Raw genomic sequence first — 18593 nt, 5'->3', positions numbered from 1 at the left:
AGCTTCTAGAGGTGAGTCAGGTAATTTAGGCTCAGGTATACAAAAGCCTTGTGCTGGGTTTGGAACGCCGCCAGCGCTCCCCACGGCAGCTCGGCCCGCTCGGCCCCAGCTCGGGCAGGCAGCCTCGAGTGCGCGGTTTGCGGGCCGGGCCCGGGCTGCGTGCCAGGCTGCAGCAGACAAGGGAGGCCCGATTTCTCGCGGGGCGCTGCCGCCGGGACCACCGGCCCACCGCCAGTCGGGGCGGCGGCGGGGCTCGAACCGGCGGCGCGGCCCGGCCCCGCTGCAGCCTTCCTGGGCGGTGCGCGGGAGAGGGCGGAGGACCTCCCCGCCGGCAGGGGGCGCTGCGGACGAGGCGAGCGGCCGCCGCTCTGGTGTGCCCCGGGCTCGCTGTCCGGAGTGCGGCCCGGCTGAGGAGAGCCGCGCGGAGCCGCTCCCGCCGCCGCCGTTGTTCGCCCGCCGTCATGTCCGTGCCGGTGTCGGGCCCCTTGCGCAGCGAGCTGGCGGAGGCCGTGGCCCAGGCGCGGCTCTTGGTGGTGGGAGCCGGCGGCATCGGCTGCGAGCTCCTCAAGGATCTGGTGCTCACCGGCTTCAGCAACATCGACGTGGTGCGGGCCGGGGCCGCGGCCGGGGCGGGGGTGGATGAGGGGCTGGCGGGCGGCGGAGCGGCCGGGGCCGGGGCCGGGAGCGGGGCGGGGGCCGGCGGGGCGGCGGCGGGCGCGGGGGCGCTGTGGCGGCGCGGCCCCTCCCGCCAGCCGCATTGTCTGCGTGTTTTCAAACTGCTGCCGGCCCGCCAAAGCTGCCGGGCCGGGCCGCCGCGCCGCCCCCGCCGCCACAAAGGGGCCGCGGCCCGCCGGCGCCATCCGCGCCCCCGCCCCGCGCGGCGCTGCCGCTGTGCCCCGGCTCCCCGCCGGAGCGGGCGGCGCTTTCCCCCGTGGGTCGGGCTGCCTGCCCGGGGCAGCGGCGGGTCCGGCCGGCGGGGGAGCGGCGGCCCCTCCCCGGGTCCCCGTGGGGAACATCTCCCGAGAAATAAACAGCGCTGTGCTATGTTTGCTGCCTAGCGATCGCTCGTTAAGGTCTCGGTTTTGCCTAATGTCGCCTTTGCTGGTGCTGTGGGTAATGGTCCAGTGATGGATTGCAGCGAAAAACAAAATACGTGGGAGGTGAACTGTATTTTTAGATACCGAGTTGTAAAACTGTCAGTTTTAGAAGTCCGGTCGTGGTAGCTTCCCGCGGGCTGTTGCTTTCACTTTTGCTTCCTGATAGTAATCTCTGAATGTGTATAGGAAGGGCAGAATTGAGAGAGTGGTAATGAAAACGGGATAGAGAGAAATACTGTTAGCAAAACTCTGATGACCTAGTTTCCAGACCTTTATTAACTTCTTGTTGTAGTTATGGAAAGCATATGGTTTTGAGAAATCACAGGAGTACAAATCCAACTAGAGGACAGGTCTGTTTCCTTGAATACATTTTTACTTGTGTGTGTGCCTGGCTAGGAGTCACATGTGACAGTTTGGTATAACAAGTTGTAAGAAGTTTGTTTTCACAGTCGGACTTGTTGAGCAGAGCATATTATTAACAGCTTTTATCTAAAACTATATCAGCTTATGGAAGAGTGAAGCTACTGGTTTGCCTTGTTACTCATTCAACTTGGGCCTTTCTACTGAAATACTTTTTTAAACTTATAGGATATGCTTAAGTGTATTTCCAAATTGCCCCTTTGATTTGAGTCTGAAACTGAGAGCCTATCCAATTTTAACATTGTACCAGTGAAGTAAACAAATGCAGAGGAGTGGAAGCCTGCATTTTCTGCAATTTTTTCCCCTCTTTTTTTTTTTTTTTTTTTCCCCTACTTTTTTATGACATTTGTGTGTTCCTGCAGTCTATTATAGTAGAAGGAGTTTAATATCTCCTGATTTTCCAGTTAGTTATTAGACATAAATTTCACTGGGTCTGCTTATTGTTTCATTTATTACAGTTTGATCTTTTTGTGTTAAGACTTTCAGGGCTGAATTGGTTGGATGCCATAAACTTAAGTACATGTTGAATCGGGGCCATCTTCATTTAAAAATACCATTGGCAGTGTTTTATGCAAGACAGCAACATTTTGATAACGTATGGAGCGGGTGGGCAAAAGACAAGGCGACAGCAAAAAGACAGTTGTTACACAAAGAGGAAGTTTGCTGTTAGGAGAATAAAGTGCTTTTGTCAACATTTGCGGCATTGTTGGGTTTTTCCTTGATTATTAAATACTAACAAACTTAAACACCTGAAAATTATTTTTATAAGTTATGAAAATTGTTTAAAAACTGAATATTAATACCAAAAAATCTAGTAGTTTTGAATACAACTCAGGTGATTTCATTAAGTATACTTTGTTGAAAGGTGGTGCCATTGTCCTCATGAATCAAGAACAAAACCAAATTACTCAAAAATCCAAGTCTGAATTAAGAATATGAATATATATATTCCTAGGAATTTCTGAAGCCTTTCCTTCTAACTTACAAAAGTGGGAGCAATGTAAAAGTTATTTTAATAAGAGAACTGTTAAAATCTGATCATTCTTAGCTAGCTTGAAGCTTCTGTCAAGGTCTAATGGTCTCCAGTATTCTCTTTGGAGAAAAACTTCCTTTACTTCTTTTGCTCTTGGTAGTACTGTTTTCAGTTGTAGTTTGTCACTTGTTATCATCTCCAGTTAAAATACTAAAAGCTGTTTAGAGAGTGGGAGTTTTAACAGAATTATGCACTTTATCATTTTCACTTGAGGTTCTCTGGTTTTTTTTGGCTTTGGACTAAGCAAGCTTTCTGAGTGCGGCTTATGAGAGAGGAGAGGAAGTAGAAATGTTTACAGGCAAATACCATTTTCATGAAAAGATACAAGACCATGGGTATTTACTAGGCTACTATGAATAATAAAGATTAATTAATGTAATAGAGATTAATAGTCTCTGCTTTATAATACATTTCTAAAATGTCTGTTTTCTGTTTGCTCTGTACACACAGGTGCTTTTATTTAGTGTTTGAATAAAATTATTTAGCTATTACCTTTCTTATTATATTAAAACTTAATCCTTAAATTAAAAATATTCCCTTCAGAAAACAGGAAGTTTAATCTTGGAGTTTGGATCTCACATGCAAAGGCTCTTCAAGGAGTAGTGTCTGGCATACTTTTTTTATTATTCCAGTTTGGTTAATAAAACTAAAAATGTATGAGAACATCCTCAGTAGGTCATGCTTAAACTTCATGTTGCATGGTCAGTCTGATAATACTCTCTGTATAGCCAAAAGCATTACTGTGTTGGGTATGTCCGCATTATCTATGGAATTTGGAAGAAATACCTTGAGGCTCAGAAAAATTGTCTTCCTCCGTTTCTGGTTAAAAATGTTAGGCATAGGAGAGGACTTCTAAAAAGAGTGGTTGATCAGAGAAACTGTTTAATTAAAGGAAAGGTAGTGGCAGCAAAGGTTCTTAAGTCTTGTGGAGAGTAAAGACATTTAAAATTATGATGTTCATGTGCATATACTAATAAATAGAAACATGGCTGTTAGGGGAATTACAGTCATGACGTTCTTTGAGGTTGTACATCACAGGTGTTCTGTGGTATATGGTTTTAAGCACCTTGGTTGCATGATTGAATTTTTTTTTTTTTGTAACTAGACTTCATAAGTTTTTCATATGCACTTAAACAGTTAGTCCTGGTGACAAACAGTAAAAGCTTTTGCCCTGCAGTGTGTGAATTAGATGACAACGCAGCCCTCAGTTTACCAATTCAGTTGCTTAAAGCCATGTTCAAATGTAATGCAGAAGTACTAATTAGTTTGCTGAGTAGCCTTTCTTGGACCTTGGGGAAGTGTGGTACAGAGCCAGTGTTCAGGGTGTTTAGTCGCCTGTAGAGTCTGACTGGACCTATCTAAACCAATTTCTGCAGTATCTCCTCTGAGTTTGTATGACATGTTCCTGATGAATTCTCACTAAAATCTTTATCCTACGACAAATAGGGCAATCAATTACTGACTTTCTACTAACTACAGTGCAGGTGTATCTCAAAGTTTATATGCATTTTTAGTAGGGACTCTTCTGAAAGTTTGTCATGTAGCCCTTTATTTTTGACATACGGTTCCATTGTTAGTAATTGTTTAAAATGTATGGATTCCCGAAGGTGATTAGGTGATCATCTGTGCCTCTGTTGCAGCAGTGCAGGTGTAACACCCATATGCAAGTCTGGAAAGGGATCTGTGAAGTTTATGCATTTTGGTCGATCGCATCAGCTTCAAACTCAGTTAATGATTTTGTTCCTTTTATTTCTGTAAAAGTGAAATGCCTGTCTCTTGTGTGTTTATAGATTGATCTGGATACTATTGATGTCAGCAATCTCAACAGACAGTTTTTGTTTCAAAAGAAACATGTTGGAAGGTCAAAATCACAGGTGAGGAAAAAGTCAAAGCTCATTTCTGTCTTAGTATTATTTGATGAACAGTGTTAGAAACATGTCACAATTTTGTTTCTGCTGTGAAGAGGTAAGTGTTGATTGGTTGATCACGGCTATCCACAATATTTCATTATAAAAGTATTTAGATCTCTTAAGATAGTCAATTTACTCGATACTTAGCTGGTATCGAGTCTACCTGTAGAAGGAAGGAAGAAATAATAAGGTTGTTTTTGTTTCTGTTTTTTTTTTTTTTATTTCTAGGTTGCCAAGGAAAGCGTGTTACAGTTTTATCCAGAAGCTAATATTATAGCTTACCATGATAGCATCATGAAGTATGTTTGTTTTTAAACTCTAATTACATGTTTTGATTTGCAAGTAATGTGTTATTTAAATGCTACATTGGTGTGCTTTAAGATATTTTACAAAGCTATCGCAGTAAGAAGAAATAGCTGTAAACATGAGACTGCCACACACCTGAGTGGGAGTGTGGATTTTGCATGAGTTTTCTTAAGATCTGGTAGCTCACTGTAGTCATTTGCTTGTGTCTATTTTTCATTTTATTAGCAACATTTACTATAAAGTTTTTACACTGTAAGGATGCCCCGATGTCTGGAGCAATAATTAAGTTAAAATAAATGTGAATGTTGAGTCTGTGGTTAAAAAAATTAAGTCATTTGTGTGTGTGCAGGTAACTGAGTGTCATTTATCTATGCCCCAAACTGTTTAAATGTAGTCTTTATGATCCATAACCAATGAGTACAAGATTATGTAGATTTTCATTAGCTGTTTCCCATATTTTAATTTATATTTGTCCAGTTCCTTAAAAATTTATATTCTGTAATATTAAGGTTTGAACTTTGATATTGCTATTAGCAACTGCAACACTGACTCATTGTATCCTTCTCCTGAAACTGTAATACCGTTAATCCTTTTTCTTCTTTACTCTTTTTTCTTTGCTATCTTCATGTTTAAATCAGAAAAACGCAATGTAGAGATACTAAAGTGTCAAGATTTTAAAATCCCACATCTTGGCTCCTAAGGGTATGGAGCCATGATCAAAACCAATTGAGCTATCACAGTATAATGAGTTATCAACAGTCTGATGAGCTATGGTAATTACAGTGTGCATGTTTTAGCCTCAGCTGATGGTTTTTAAAGTCACTTACCACAGCTCAGACAATTTACTCATTAGGTCAGAGCAGTGTAATCACTTTCTTGTTGTCTGCCTGTTTCATTGGTCAAATTAATACTAATTGCAATAGCTTCCTTCCAGCAGCATAAAATTTGTGCTTTCACCCAGCTTTAAAACGAGCAGAAGACAAATGGGGCAGTTGAGGGCTAGCAGTAAATGTACAATACGTGTAATTTATCACATGAACATCAGTCCACTCTTTGCATGTGTATAGCTTCTGTTGTGACATAATAACCAAAAACTCTGATACGCCATTTTGAGTATTGTTTTTCTTTTCTGTAGCCCTGACTATAACGTAGAGTTCTTCCGCCAGTTTACGTTGGTTATGAATGCTCTGGATAACAGAGGTGAAGCTTTCACTATGGTTTTTATATTAGAGATTAAAATACTGTTGCTTGTTCATAGAAACAGAATTTTAATGTGTTCTACTCTTAGTACTTCTTCAAGGTCAGTTAAATAACAAGCATCCTCTTAACCCGTCTGTAGTCTGACTGATGCTTGTGTGCTTCACTAGAATCTTGGAAGGGTAGTTAGTGCTTTTACAGGTGTTTTGAAAGTAAACATTAACTGCTATGTTGATGCTTTATGAGAACTGATAAGTATTGTGTGTACACATGTAACTTTATTCAGTTGAGTTGGTTATAGTGTTGATATATTTTGTGTTAATTGCAAAATTGACTTTGTGAAAAAGACAGTGCTCTGTAGTGGAATAAGAGAGATTAAGGATAAATGTTTGCATAGGAGGCTAGTTCGTATTTGGAGAAGTAAAAATTGTTTTTCTAATTATTCAAATTTTTCTTTAAAAACTCTTATTTGCAGCTGCCCGTAACCATGTGAACAGGATGTGTCTGGCTGCTGATGTTCCTCTTATAGAGAGTGGAACTGCAGGCTACCTTGGACAAGTAACAGTTATTAAAAAGGTTAGGTTGTGTGTTACTCTTGTTGCTTGAAGTTTAAATCATTGGCTATTTTAGACAACTGGGAGTTGGGTGTTTTGAGATACAGTTACAGTTCAGCTGGTAATAGCATGTACTATCAGTAGCCTTCACGATGTGACAAGTAAATATTTCACTTTTTACCAGGGAGTAACAGAATGTTATGAATGTCATCCTAAACCAACTCAGAAGACTTTTCCAGGCTGCACAATCCGAAATACACCATCAGAACCTATCCACTGCATTGTGTGGGCTAAGTATTTGTTTAAGTAAGTGAATTTTTTAAAAAAGAAAATAGGTACTGTGGTTCACTCTTGCAGTTTCTAAACCTACAGACAGAGAAATAAAGTGAACACAAGGGGTTTTTTGGGGTGTTTTTTTGTTTGTTTTTAAATGAATGTGGATTACAGTGAAAACCTCCAGTTCTTTGCCATAGATTTTGAGGTGTTTTTTTGGGGGGTGGGTTGTTTTTCTTTGAATAAAAAGATGGAAGGTTGGCTGGTACTTAGGCCTTGATCTAATATCTGGCAGAGTAGCTTGGCACAGCAGTTTAGGTTGAGGTTACTTTATTCAGTTTAATGCATGTATTGACAGATGTGAAGTTTTCTGGGATCTTGGAGGGTGATAAGCAATGCATTCGGTACTGCAATATACATATAAGGCTAGGTGAGCTATTGAGTGAGTTATACAGAACTGTTTTGCTAAACTCATTTTTGTATTGGACATTTTGTGTTGTCAGTGTTAAGTCCACGTGGGATGAATCCCAACAATTTAAAAAGCAATGTATGAAGTGGCACTCAGCAAGAATTCGAAAGTGGATATATATCCGTTAGCAAGTATGTCAGTCTTTAATCAGATACGATGAAATTCTAGTGTTGTGTTGTTGTTCTTAATTATTATATAGCCAGTTGTTTGGAGAAGAAGATGCTGATCAAGAAGTGTCTCCTGACAGAGCTGATCCTGAAGCTGCCTGTGAGTATGACATAAGTTGGTAGTTTACCCTGTTACTGAAATGGTCTATTTCAGAGATTATGACTTGTTTCTGTACATTTCCTAAGGTTATAGGGTTCAGCTTCATTTTCTTTTAAGAGGATTCCATTTACTTTATCCTTGGACAACAAGAGTTTGGGGTGTGTTAACAGTAGTTTCCCTTACAGACCGTTATGTACACTGTGCATAATTTAGTTCTCTCATACTGCTGCTTACTAGATATTTGAAACAATTTCAGTGGTTTTCAGTAACTTGATTCATAGGGCATACCAGTGTTTTTTTCATGGAAAATGTGCAGAAAATACTCTTCGAAATGACAACAGTTTAATAGTTTCATCTGTCAGAACTGTGGCTCTTGTGGGCAGCATAAAACATATTGTTAAAATTACTTAAGCTGTTGTGAAAACTTTTCAATACGGTGTAAGATGGGTCACTGGCATTCAGTAGTTGTTCTCAGATAGTGTGGGTAGAACAGCTGTGAGGAACACAGCTGATACACTCACTAATCATAAAGTTCCCATTAATGCATCCAGGTGTAAGCTATATGATTTAGATGAATAGGTTTGTATCTGGAGACTCCTGTTCCCTCTGCAGCAAATGGTCTTCCTCATGTGCATAGAAGCTTGAAGTGAAAAGTGAGCTTGAAGGGCAAATTAAATATCTTCACAGGGTGGCCTTTTTTTCCCTATATATTTGGGTTTGATGAAGCACTTCCTTCCCTGCAGCTGGGAGGCTTGTCTTTTGAACTGAGAACTGAGTGATATTTGTAGTCACACTGCATTATTCCACTTCTAGCTGAGGTATTGCAAGGAAATACAGGGATTGTGTTTGAATTCTTCTAGCTTGAAACACTTCAGTATTAATCTACATAGGAAATATACCTGTTTTGAGTGATGTTTTTGTAGCTATTCAGTATTTTTCTGTAAGGACAACTGTAGTTACTGTGAAGGAGAATAAGCATCATTGTTGCTTCTTTTGAATCCTTTCATAGATGAATGGAGTTAGGAGAGGGAGCTTAGAGGATCCTCTGGCTCTTCAGGTTCTCTGAACATCAGATACTGATCGTCCGACAGGTTGTTCTTACAGGAAGTGCAGAATGAAATAGCTGAGTCTTAAAAAAAGTGGCGTATAAACTCACTTAAAACAACAGCTGCTGGAATACTTGGAAGGTAGCAGACACAATGCCACTTGTTTAAATAAAGATACCAGGGGCAATTATAGGAAGGCCTGAGCTGTAGCCTCATGTCTGTAGTGAGTAAACTGTCCATAGCAATACTGCTGTTTAGAATTGATGGACATACAAGGTGTATCAAAGAAGAGTCAATGCAACCTTTGTAAAGGGAAATTGTGCCTTGCATGGCTCTGCAGGTCCTTTGAAGGAGGAGGCAAACTTGTGGATAAGAATATCTGGTTTATGCTGGTTTGAATCTGCGGGGGGCACTCAGGAACTTTTTGTGAGGAACCTGAAGGAGTTAAGCATCCATGTGGAGAAAAAAGGATGAAGATCCTGAAGTGGATAAACTACTTAAATGATAGAGATTGGGGATGGGACCTGTTCTGTTCAGCATACATCATTAAGCAAAGTCACTCAGAACAATAAAGATGAGGACTAACTGCAAAAAGTAGTAGAAAGCTTCACAATAGAGAATGACTGAGCAATGAGACATTAGGTATATTTGGTGCAGATAAGTATAAAATGATGCAAATGATGCATTGGTGAAAGGGGGAAAATGTTTACAAATTTACATATAAAGTTAATGGTCTCTGAGTTGATTTTTCTCATTCAGTCAAGATTTTAATAGATAGTTTTGTGAAAACATCAACCTGCTGCTTATTAGGAATCACAATAGCAATTGCTGGATGTGACTGGGAAATAAACACAAAATTAATAGCATCTGTATGCATGGATTTTTTTTTGTACAGGAATAACCAGAGGTAGGAAGCTGATTTTTTTTTTGTGTGTGTTGAAGTTGCAACCAAACTAACACTCCACAGCCAGAAAAAGAGAGTACTGAAAGGGGATAGTTAGACATTTATGAAATCGTAACATTGTGTGGAGAAAATTAATAAGAAACAATTTTTCACCATTTCTGTCAATAAAGGAATTACGTAACATCAAGTTAAATTAGTGAGTTGCTGTTGCACAAGCAAACAGGAGTAGTTGCCCTATGTCTAATTCAGCTTTTGTTGGGTGCAGTAAAGGCATTTTATGGTCCCTGCATAATTTTTGTTATAGATTCCAGGGAAAATGCTTTAATGTGATTTTCCTTTTTTTGAATTAAAATATTGGTTAACACTTTATTAATAGGGGAGCCAGCAGAAGCAGAAGCCAGAGCACAAGCATCCAATGAAGATGGTGAGATTAAACGTGTTTCAACTAAGGAGTGGGCTAAATCAACTGGATACGATCCAGTTAAACTTTTTACTAAGGTATCTTCTTTACCCCCAATAAATGTCTTTATTTGAAGTGTATGAGGTGCTTTAAAGTTAAGTCAGAACCCAGTTTGGATGCTTAATGCTAGCCGTAATTATGCAATTATGTTATGACTTCTACCAATTTTGCTGTACTGTTGGTGTTTTACAACACTTGCTTGTTTTATGGTATTCCATCTGCATCTGTACAGATGGCTTCAGCAGCTTGTTCATACTGTACAGAAAAAAACTTAATTCAAATTACTTCTAATACGAAAAGGTAAATTTGAATTCTATAGGAGTTTCACTGGGCATAATTGGAACCGATCTGAGGACCTAAAAACTATCGGTCATTTCCTGTGTATAATCATGCTCAGGCAAAAAAAAATACAAACTTCTTTAGGAGTTTTCCTTCTAAATAGTTGCTGAAAGAGGATAAATAGAGGAAATTAGTAGAGAATGTTATGTTGATAGGTAGTAATACCTTTACTTTGGAAATTCATTGGCATGTAGGTAAGTATCTCAGGGAGAGTATATAAAGAGCTGTAGTGATGGCTTCAGTAGGCATATGAACGCACCGTTTGGACTATAGTTTCTTGATTTTTACTTTACTCCCTCACAACATTAATTGGAGCTGTGTCTGTTTTATGCAATAAGTATTAGGGAACGGGGACCAAGAAGTTTATAGGATTTGGGGTTTCTTACTGTGGAGTTTGATTTTTATTTATGTGGTTGAGAATATTTTCAAGGAGAAAAGCAAAACCTCATAAATCTAATGCTGATTTTTCAATTTCACAGCAGATGTAAAAATAAAGTATATCTTTTTCTTCTCCTTTCATTTTAATGGTTTTGTTTGTTGGTTTTGGGGTTTTTTTTAATGTTTCCTAGCTTTTCAAAGATGACATTAGATATCTGCTGACAATGGATAAGCTGTGGAGGAAAAGAAAGCCTCCAGTGCCACTGGACTGGGCTGAGGTACAAAATCAAGGTAATTGCCCCTCCTCCCACTGTGTATTTGTAAGTCATACCTGCAGTTTGTTGATGCATCTCTGTGATATGTACATTTTCTCACTGTCACAACTGAGTACTGATAATGAACATACTAATTCTTTGAGATTCATGAAGACTTAACATTTTTCTCTATATGGAAAATGCTTTTTCTAAAACTGTTCTGCAGTTGTTATTTTAGATACTCAGTACTGGCTGTAGAAAACTCACATTTCACAAAATTACATGTCAGCTTATTCTAGGACACCTTAGCATAAGCACTGATAAATTTATCTCTGAAAGCTGAGTTCTGCTGAAAATTTACTGTGATTTGTTCCTTACAGCATAGGCTATTATCAATAGGCAATTGCTAATAAGTATAGCTATAGTTGCAGTTTTAAATGCAGATTTGTTGTAAAATGTTGGGGCTACTGTAGTTGAAGGATATTGTATCAATTTAGAAAATACTTAACTTTGCTGAAACTGGAAAATTCTTAGCTCTTTAAAAGAACTTCTGTGGGATTTCTGTTTTTTCCTGATCGTAATTTTTTTTTTTCTTTTTCCCACAGAGAAAAACATATCTGACCAACAAAATGAGTCCTCCGCAGTCTTGAAGGATCAGCAGGTTCTTGATGTCAAGAGCTATGCACACTTATTTTCAAAGAGTGTTGAAACCCTGAGACTTCACCTGGCTGAGAAGGGTGATGGAGCAGAGCTTATATGGGATAAGGTTAGTTTGCCAAATATGTAAAACCCAGTCATACTCTACATATATAGTACAAATATTAATTGGACTCATTTAGTTTCACTCCAAAATAGTACTACTTAGAACAAAGATGTCTGGCACCTCACTGATAGCACTTCCCATGTGTAAACAAATATATATTTAAACACTCTATTTTGTTACTCACTGACTGTAAGGATTAACTGTTGTGATGTAAGTAACTTAATTCACCAATTCTATAAAGCACAAATTCAGAAGTATTTGTTATATTTTGTTTTTTTTGAAAGTATTTTAATAACTTCATTTTCTTCCTTTTTAGCTTTCTCTAAAACATGTTCTTATACAGTGGTTTCTAGCTAGATTTCTACTGAGTTATACATAGTAATTAGCTCTGATGATAGGTATGTGATATATTAAAAGTTTTGCTAAAGAAAAACAAGAAAATAATTTCCTCTTCTAGCACCAGAGACAGTGTAATCTTCCTGCAGTCAGTTGTCATTTGGCATAAGAAAAAAATAGTTTGTAAGTATAGGGAGGACAAAACAGTAAAATAGTATTACAACAGATAGTAAAAATACTTTTTTTCTGAAACACCAATTTTTGCAATTGAGTATAAATCATTGTAAGATTTAGGATTTAGACATTATTTTAAATGTAAAAGGCATTTCATTAATACCAATACACTAATTCACTACTAGAATACCAAGTACAATTTCTAGACACGTATTTAAAGTATTACTGCTCTGTCTAAACATGCTATCTGAAAGAGGAAGTATATTGACTTTGAAATGGAATATTGTAGAGACTTTTTTAAAAAAAAACCTTTCTGTTTTTAAGGTTTGAGGAACCATGTGTCGCAAATCTTTCCTATGAGTAATCTGATAAAAAAATAAATACTTAAATACTTTTTGTATTAACTTGTCAGGATGACCCTTCAGCAATGGATTTTGTCACTTCTGCAGCGAACCTCAGGATGCATGTTTTCAGTATGAATATGAAGAGCAGATTTGATATCAAGTGTAAGGATAACATACAACATTGTTTTATTTAAATAATAATCTAAACTCATTTTCTTTTACTGTTAAAAATCTCCATACATACTCTTGCTTATTTTGCAGCAATGGCAGGAAATATTATCCCAGCTATAGCTACTACTAATGCAGTAATAGCTGGTCTGATAGTGCTGGAGGGTTTGAAGATTTTATCAGGAAAAATAGATCAGTGTAGAACGGTAAGTGGGAATAAGATACTTTTACTTTCTTGTTATTTATCATTTGTTTAAAAGTCACATTTAACCTGCTTTGACTATTGTGTAGTTTACTGTCTCTTGCTTGTTGCTTCAGTAGATTCTGAATGTGCTGGAAACTTTCAGCCACAAAGAAAAGAGAAGTGGAAGTCTCAAGGATCATTAAATTCCTCTGATTTAAATGAAATGGGCTGCTGGATAGGGGAGAGAACCAGACTGACATAACTTGAAACATGTTTGTTTAACGTGACAGATCTGTTTGGCAGTAGCTGGTCAGTCAGCACAGGTGTCATTGTGGACTGACCGTAACATGCACTCTCTCCTGTTCAGCAGGCATGTCAAAAAGGATTAGGGAACAGGACAACCTGTGAGACTAAGAGAATAAATCTGTAGGAAAACAGGTTTTGTGTGTGCTGTTACTTATAGAATAACTTATTTTATTCTTGTCTGTCCTCAAGATTTTTCTGAACAAGCAGCCAAATCCCAGAAAGAAGCTCTTGGTTCCTTGTGCTTTGGATCCACCAAATCCTAACTGTTATGTATGTGCGAGTAAGCCAGAAGTGACTGTGAAACTTAATGTACACAAAGTTACTGTGTTAACACTCCAGGATAAGGTAAATCTTGAATATTAGCTCCAGCTTTAATTTTGATTCTAATACTGTAAATTATTACAGTTATGTTTTTGTTCAATATATTTTCGACTGAACATCAGGTGTTTATATTTGCTCAACATTATGCATTTCTTTCAGCTACAAGAACAGTTAGATTAGCCATTATGTTTCTTGCTCATGTGTGCTTGTATGTCTTGTGAAAGAATGTTTGTATTTCTTAACTTTTTGGTGGTTTTAAAGCCTATTCATATCCAATGGCAAAAAACGTGTGTTTCGGTTGAATAGTTCAGTAGCCACATTAGAGTTACACAGTCCAAACTGATTTGTAATTCTGTCATTTTTATGAAGTATACAAAAAGAATCTTTCTGTGTGTCTGAACCTGTAGGTTTCAGACAGCAAAAATGTAATTATTTTATTTGTGGAAGTTAAAATAAAGTATAGGCTTTCAGCAGATGCCTGAAAATGAACTAGGATAAGACAAACACTTGTAAAAGAACTTTCAATTATGTTGATTTTAAGTCAGATATTGATTAAATAATCATATTCATCTTTTCAGATAGTGAAAGAAAAATTTGCTATGGTAGCACCAGATGTACAAATAGATGATGGAAAAGGAACTATTCTTATCTCTTCAGAAGAAGGAGAAACAGAAGGTACGCATACTGAAGATTTTTAGATAAGAGTAAATAAAAACTAGGAAGAAACCAAGATATACAGATTGGAAGTGTATCAGATGTTCTAGCGTTCATCATGTAGACTAATATTTGAAGAGAACTGGATTTGCAAGTATCTAAGTGGCTTTAGAATAAATAGCCAGTGGTATTGTCTAGAAGCCTGTATGTCCAGTTCAGCTTTCCTATATAAAGTACTTTTCACCTGGAGTGTCAGGATTCATTTCAAGAATAAGTATTCAGCTATAAAAGTGCACCAGTTATTTTTCTCTGTTTGCAAGTCCCATTCATTTTCTTGTTCTTAGTTTGTGGTCTTTTTATGATGCTTGTAGGCACTATTGTAATACAAATATTATCTCCAAAATGTTCCTGAATGTAATAATAGTGAAGTGCTTGAACACAATGCATGAGGGGTAAAGAAGTCAAACATAAGTAGTTTTGAGCCCAGGATCTTTATATAAATAGTTGTATACACTGCAGTTTTACACTATTTTTGTAGCAAATAACCACAGGAAATTATCAGACTTCGGAATTCGAAATGGCACTCGACTACAAGCAGATGATTTCCTCCAGGACTATACACTGTTAATCAATGTACTTCATAGGTAAGGATTCTGAAATAATTATTTTTGTGTATATAAGTAGAACAGTTCCACAGCAAGTTTCCAATTCAGAATTTTAAATTCATTAATAAAGCTTAAGAATTAAGCTGTGGAAAGAAAATACAGAGGTAAAAGAGGAATTGTTATTTTTTTATGAATTTATAGAGTTTGGAGCTTTTTTGCTTGTTGTGCTTTTGTTTCGTTTTTTTTTTTTTTTTACAATAGTAATTGGAAGAAGTTTATTTTAATAATTTCTCATTACACAACATAAAAATACAGTGCAAAAGCAAATTTACTTTTGGGGCAGCAAACAAGCAAGAAACTGCCATTTAGAAAAGAAAACAAAATTTAAAAAGGCAAAAACATACCCAGCCTGCTGGGATAGTAGATCATCTGCTTTGACTACCAGTGTTCAGATACAGCAATGCAAATAGAAGTCACTGAAATAACTGGGGTGTGTATTTAACCCTGGGTAAGTAATGTGCATATTACATACAGCAAATTAACACACTGCACTTACGGTGAGAATAGGAATGGACGTTGAGGAAGAAAGGTAAGGGCAGGTAATGATTTTTCTCATTCCTAAGCATTTTAAGTCATGGGGCTGGGTGGAACAGCGTTTATGAATAGACAAAGCATAAATTATAAAGAACTGAACAGATTTCCCTCTTTTTTAATATGTTTTTCTCATCTTGTCATAGTTGTAGGGTGCTCTAATACTTGAGTGGCATACTTTCATTGTGAAAAAGACAGTTTTTTATTTTCATCTGGTTGTTCAAAAGCATATGTATTTTTCTGCAGTGAAGACCTAGAAAAAGATGTAGAATTTGAAGTTGTTGGTGATACCCCTGAAAAAGTTGGCCCTAAACCATCAGAACCAACATCTAAGAACATTACCAATGGTAGTGATGATGGAGCACAACCCTCAACATCAACAGGTAAATAACAGTAATCAGTATTAAATAAAACAGTCTTTCAGTAGTGCAGTCCAATTAAAGCAGTTGTCTTCAGTTTTATGACTCAACCTTGCCAACATGCAATGAATGGCATTTAAATTGCCTCTGTGTATAAATATAATATTAAGTAGAGAGATGGACATTTGCAATTGTTACAAAATGCACACTTAATATTGTTACAAAGGTTTGCAGTAAATACACCTGGAAATTATATTACTTAACTTGCAAGGGCTCGGGGGGGGGTGGGGTGTCAGTTTAAGTGCATCATTTGCACAGTAATTTAAGCAAAGTTAGCAAAGTTAGACCCATTCTATCTGATGGCCCCACTATTGCTTGACAAAAAATTGTTCACTTTCTCCCTACAGATTTAAAAATTACTTTGTGCATGTCTTTGATCATGTTTCATTTTGTTAATTTAAAATTACATCTTTATTATCTGCTTATAAAATAATTATTTTTTACCTGTCAAGCAAACCATGGCAAGAAAACAGTATTTGCTATCCAGGAAGAAGTACTATCACCTTCCTAATGTAGAGTGTTTATTTGAACGTACTCAAAACAGTTTGACTTAAATGAATATGGGATGCTTAAGCACTGAAGGCTAATGTACTGGAAATGTCATACTGTTTTGTAGGGATAGCATATGATTCTGAGTACTTGTGACAGATGTTAGATATCTGTAGTTCTGTCTTACGCTTTTGGATGATGTTCCTTTGCCTATCAGATGGTTCTATTTAAGATATGTACACAAGTCTGTAGTCACTTCCACCTCCCTCTTGTTTCAGGGGAGATTTAAAGTTAAGAGTATTGCTAAAAATTATTTAAAATTATGTAAAAAATTAGCATAAAATTAGTTTTTACAGTTAATTTGTACTTCAAAACAAACAAAATCCACTAGATGTCTTGAAAGCTCACATTTGGTTTTATTTTCCCTTCTTTATCCTATCCATTGGTATCTTTTAGATCTTTAAGTTGACTCACCCTTCAATTCCTCCCTCTCTTGACATGTTCTTTCTCATGGAGCATGGCTTCTAGCAGGAGTTCTGTTGAATGCACTAGTGAAAGGAGAGGCTGGACTACAGCTCAGTGTGTGTAAAAGCTCATCTCTCAAGTACTGCTGCAGATAGCATGCAAGTCTTCTATTTTGTACATTAAAAAGAAAAGTGTGCTAATGCATTTCCCGTATTTTGGGGTTATTGCAATATTTTCCATACCTCTAGTGAAGAGGGAATAACGATGTGAAAAGCCTATTATTATATACTGTTTTCAGAGAAATTCAAAATACTCTTTCAGTTGAATGACAGAGAATATGGATAAAGAATGTTCCAAGATATATTTGTTGTATTAGAGACATTCGTATTTTTTATGTATGAAATTTGGTTTGAGAGTAGAATATCTTTACAGTATCCATTTGAGTTAAAAACATATTTTTCAGCTCCAGATCAAGACGATCTATTGATTGTTGATTCTGAAGATGAAGGTACTTCGAGCAATGTGGATGATGATATGCAAAACAAAAGCCGCAAGAGAAAACTAGAAGATAAAGAGTGCATCAGTACAAAGAGAGTGCGTACTGAGCAGTCAGAAGAGCAAGATGAAATTATAGCATTAGACTGAACATGCAAATGCCCCTTGACAACATGACTCGGATAATGTAATACAGTAACAGCATATTATGTTGGGATGTGAAAAATGTCCAGAACTAGACTAATTTTAAGGCTTTTGTTCCAAGTGAATACCAAACCCCTGGCTTAAATAATTGGTGTCTGTTTCTCTTGATGATAAAGCAACTGTCTCAATAGACTCTCAGAAGTTTTTCTGTATTAATTCCATATATTAAATGTAGTAGAAACATAGTTTATAAATACTCACAGATAAGTATTTGCTTAAACAGTCATGAAAAAAGCATGTTATTTTTGTGTAAATACCTTTTAGGTATAATTCAATAGGACAAAAAACCCCCCACTCTTGTTTAGTAAATCATCATCTGATGCCCATATTTTAAGTAAATACTTTTTTTTTTTTTTTTGCTTGAAGAAAAATATTTTTAGCCTAGTCCTAAACATTTTTCACACCCTGAACAAGTAAGGAAGAAAATTCAAAATAAAGCAAATTAGTGCCATGTTTTAACAGTGTTCTTAAACTTCAGCTGGCACTATGTACATTACTGTAAAACTGTTAATTTACTCAAGTTTTTCAGCTCGTACTGCCTGGTATGTCAATGTAAGAAGCAAATTTTTGTGTATTGTTACAGTTTCAGGTTATTTATATTTGATGTTTTGTAAACTCAGATACTACTACTATACTGTACATCTGATGGACCAAATAAATGACATCTGAAATACTTGCTATATTTGCTTGCACAGTCCAAGTTTATGCTGACTTATGGGATTTTACAATGTATAGCCTTCAAAAATTACTGTATTATTTTCATTTTTCTAAACATAACCTAGTAGTACAAAACTTAAGCTTCACTTGTTTGAGGTGAAAGGGGAATTTTTTTAATAAAACTTTTGTGAATGGTTTTTTTTCTTGGACAATCATTATTGGCCTCTTCAGTTGAAGCATTTGCACCACCACACACATACTTTCACCACCTCATGCCTTCAGAAAGAAGAAAGCATTAGTCTTTCATGTACTTTGTGCATAGGACAAAAATGCAATGTTTAGGATCAGTATCTTAAAACCTACTGCATTTGTGTAACTATTTTGGTGGCTCTCAAAACGATCAGTGTTGATTCTTAGAACGCATTCATCAGCCATTTCTGTCACTGTACTGAAGTTACTTTCCAACTTTGTGTTAGTGAACCAAAACTGCTTCTGTTCATATATAAGTATG

General features: G+C 37.2%; 1 protein-coding gene across 1 annotated transcript; it reads left to right on the top strand.

Annotated features, from left to right (window-relative positions):
- Positions 1-370: 370 nt before the first annotated feature.
- Positions 371-18279, top strand: UBA2 (ubiquitin like modifier activating enzyme 2). Its single transcript, XM_032987210.2, has 17 exons — positions 371-605; positions 4341-4424; positions 4689-4759; positions 5902-5966; positions 6439-6539; positions 6702-6823; positions 7459-7526; positions 9853-9974; positions 10845-10944; positions 11513-11673; positions 12593-12686; positions 12786-12898; positions 13372-13527; positions 14082-14178; positions 14696-14801; positions 15600-15736; positions 17190-18279. The coding sequence occupies exons 1-17, from the start codon at positions 462-464 to the stop codon at positions 17369-17371; spliced, it is 1923 nt and encodes a 640-aa protein (XP_032843101.2). The 5' UTR covers positions 371-461; the 3' UTR covers positions 17372-18279.
- The last annotated feature ends 314 nt before the right edge of the window (positions 18280-18593 follow it).

Source organism: Tyto alba, unplaced genomic scaffold (genome assembly GCF_018691265.1).
Source record: "Tyto alba isolate M040663 unplaced genomic scaffold, T.alba_DEE_v4.0 Super-Scaffold_26, whole genome shotgun sequence".
Lineage (NCBI taxonomy): Eukaryota > Metazoa > Chordata > Aves > Strigiformes > Tytonidae > Tyto > Tyto alba.
Note: the sequence above shows the minus strand (reverse complement) of the source record. Positions and strands in the feature narration are given on the sequence as shown.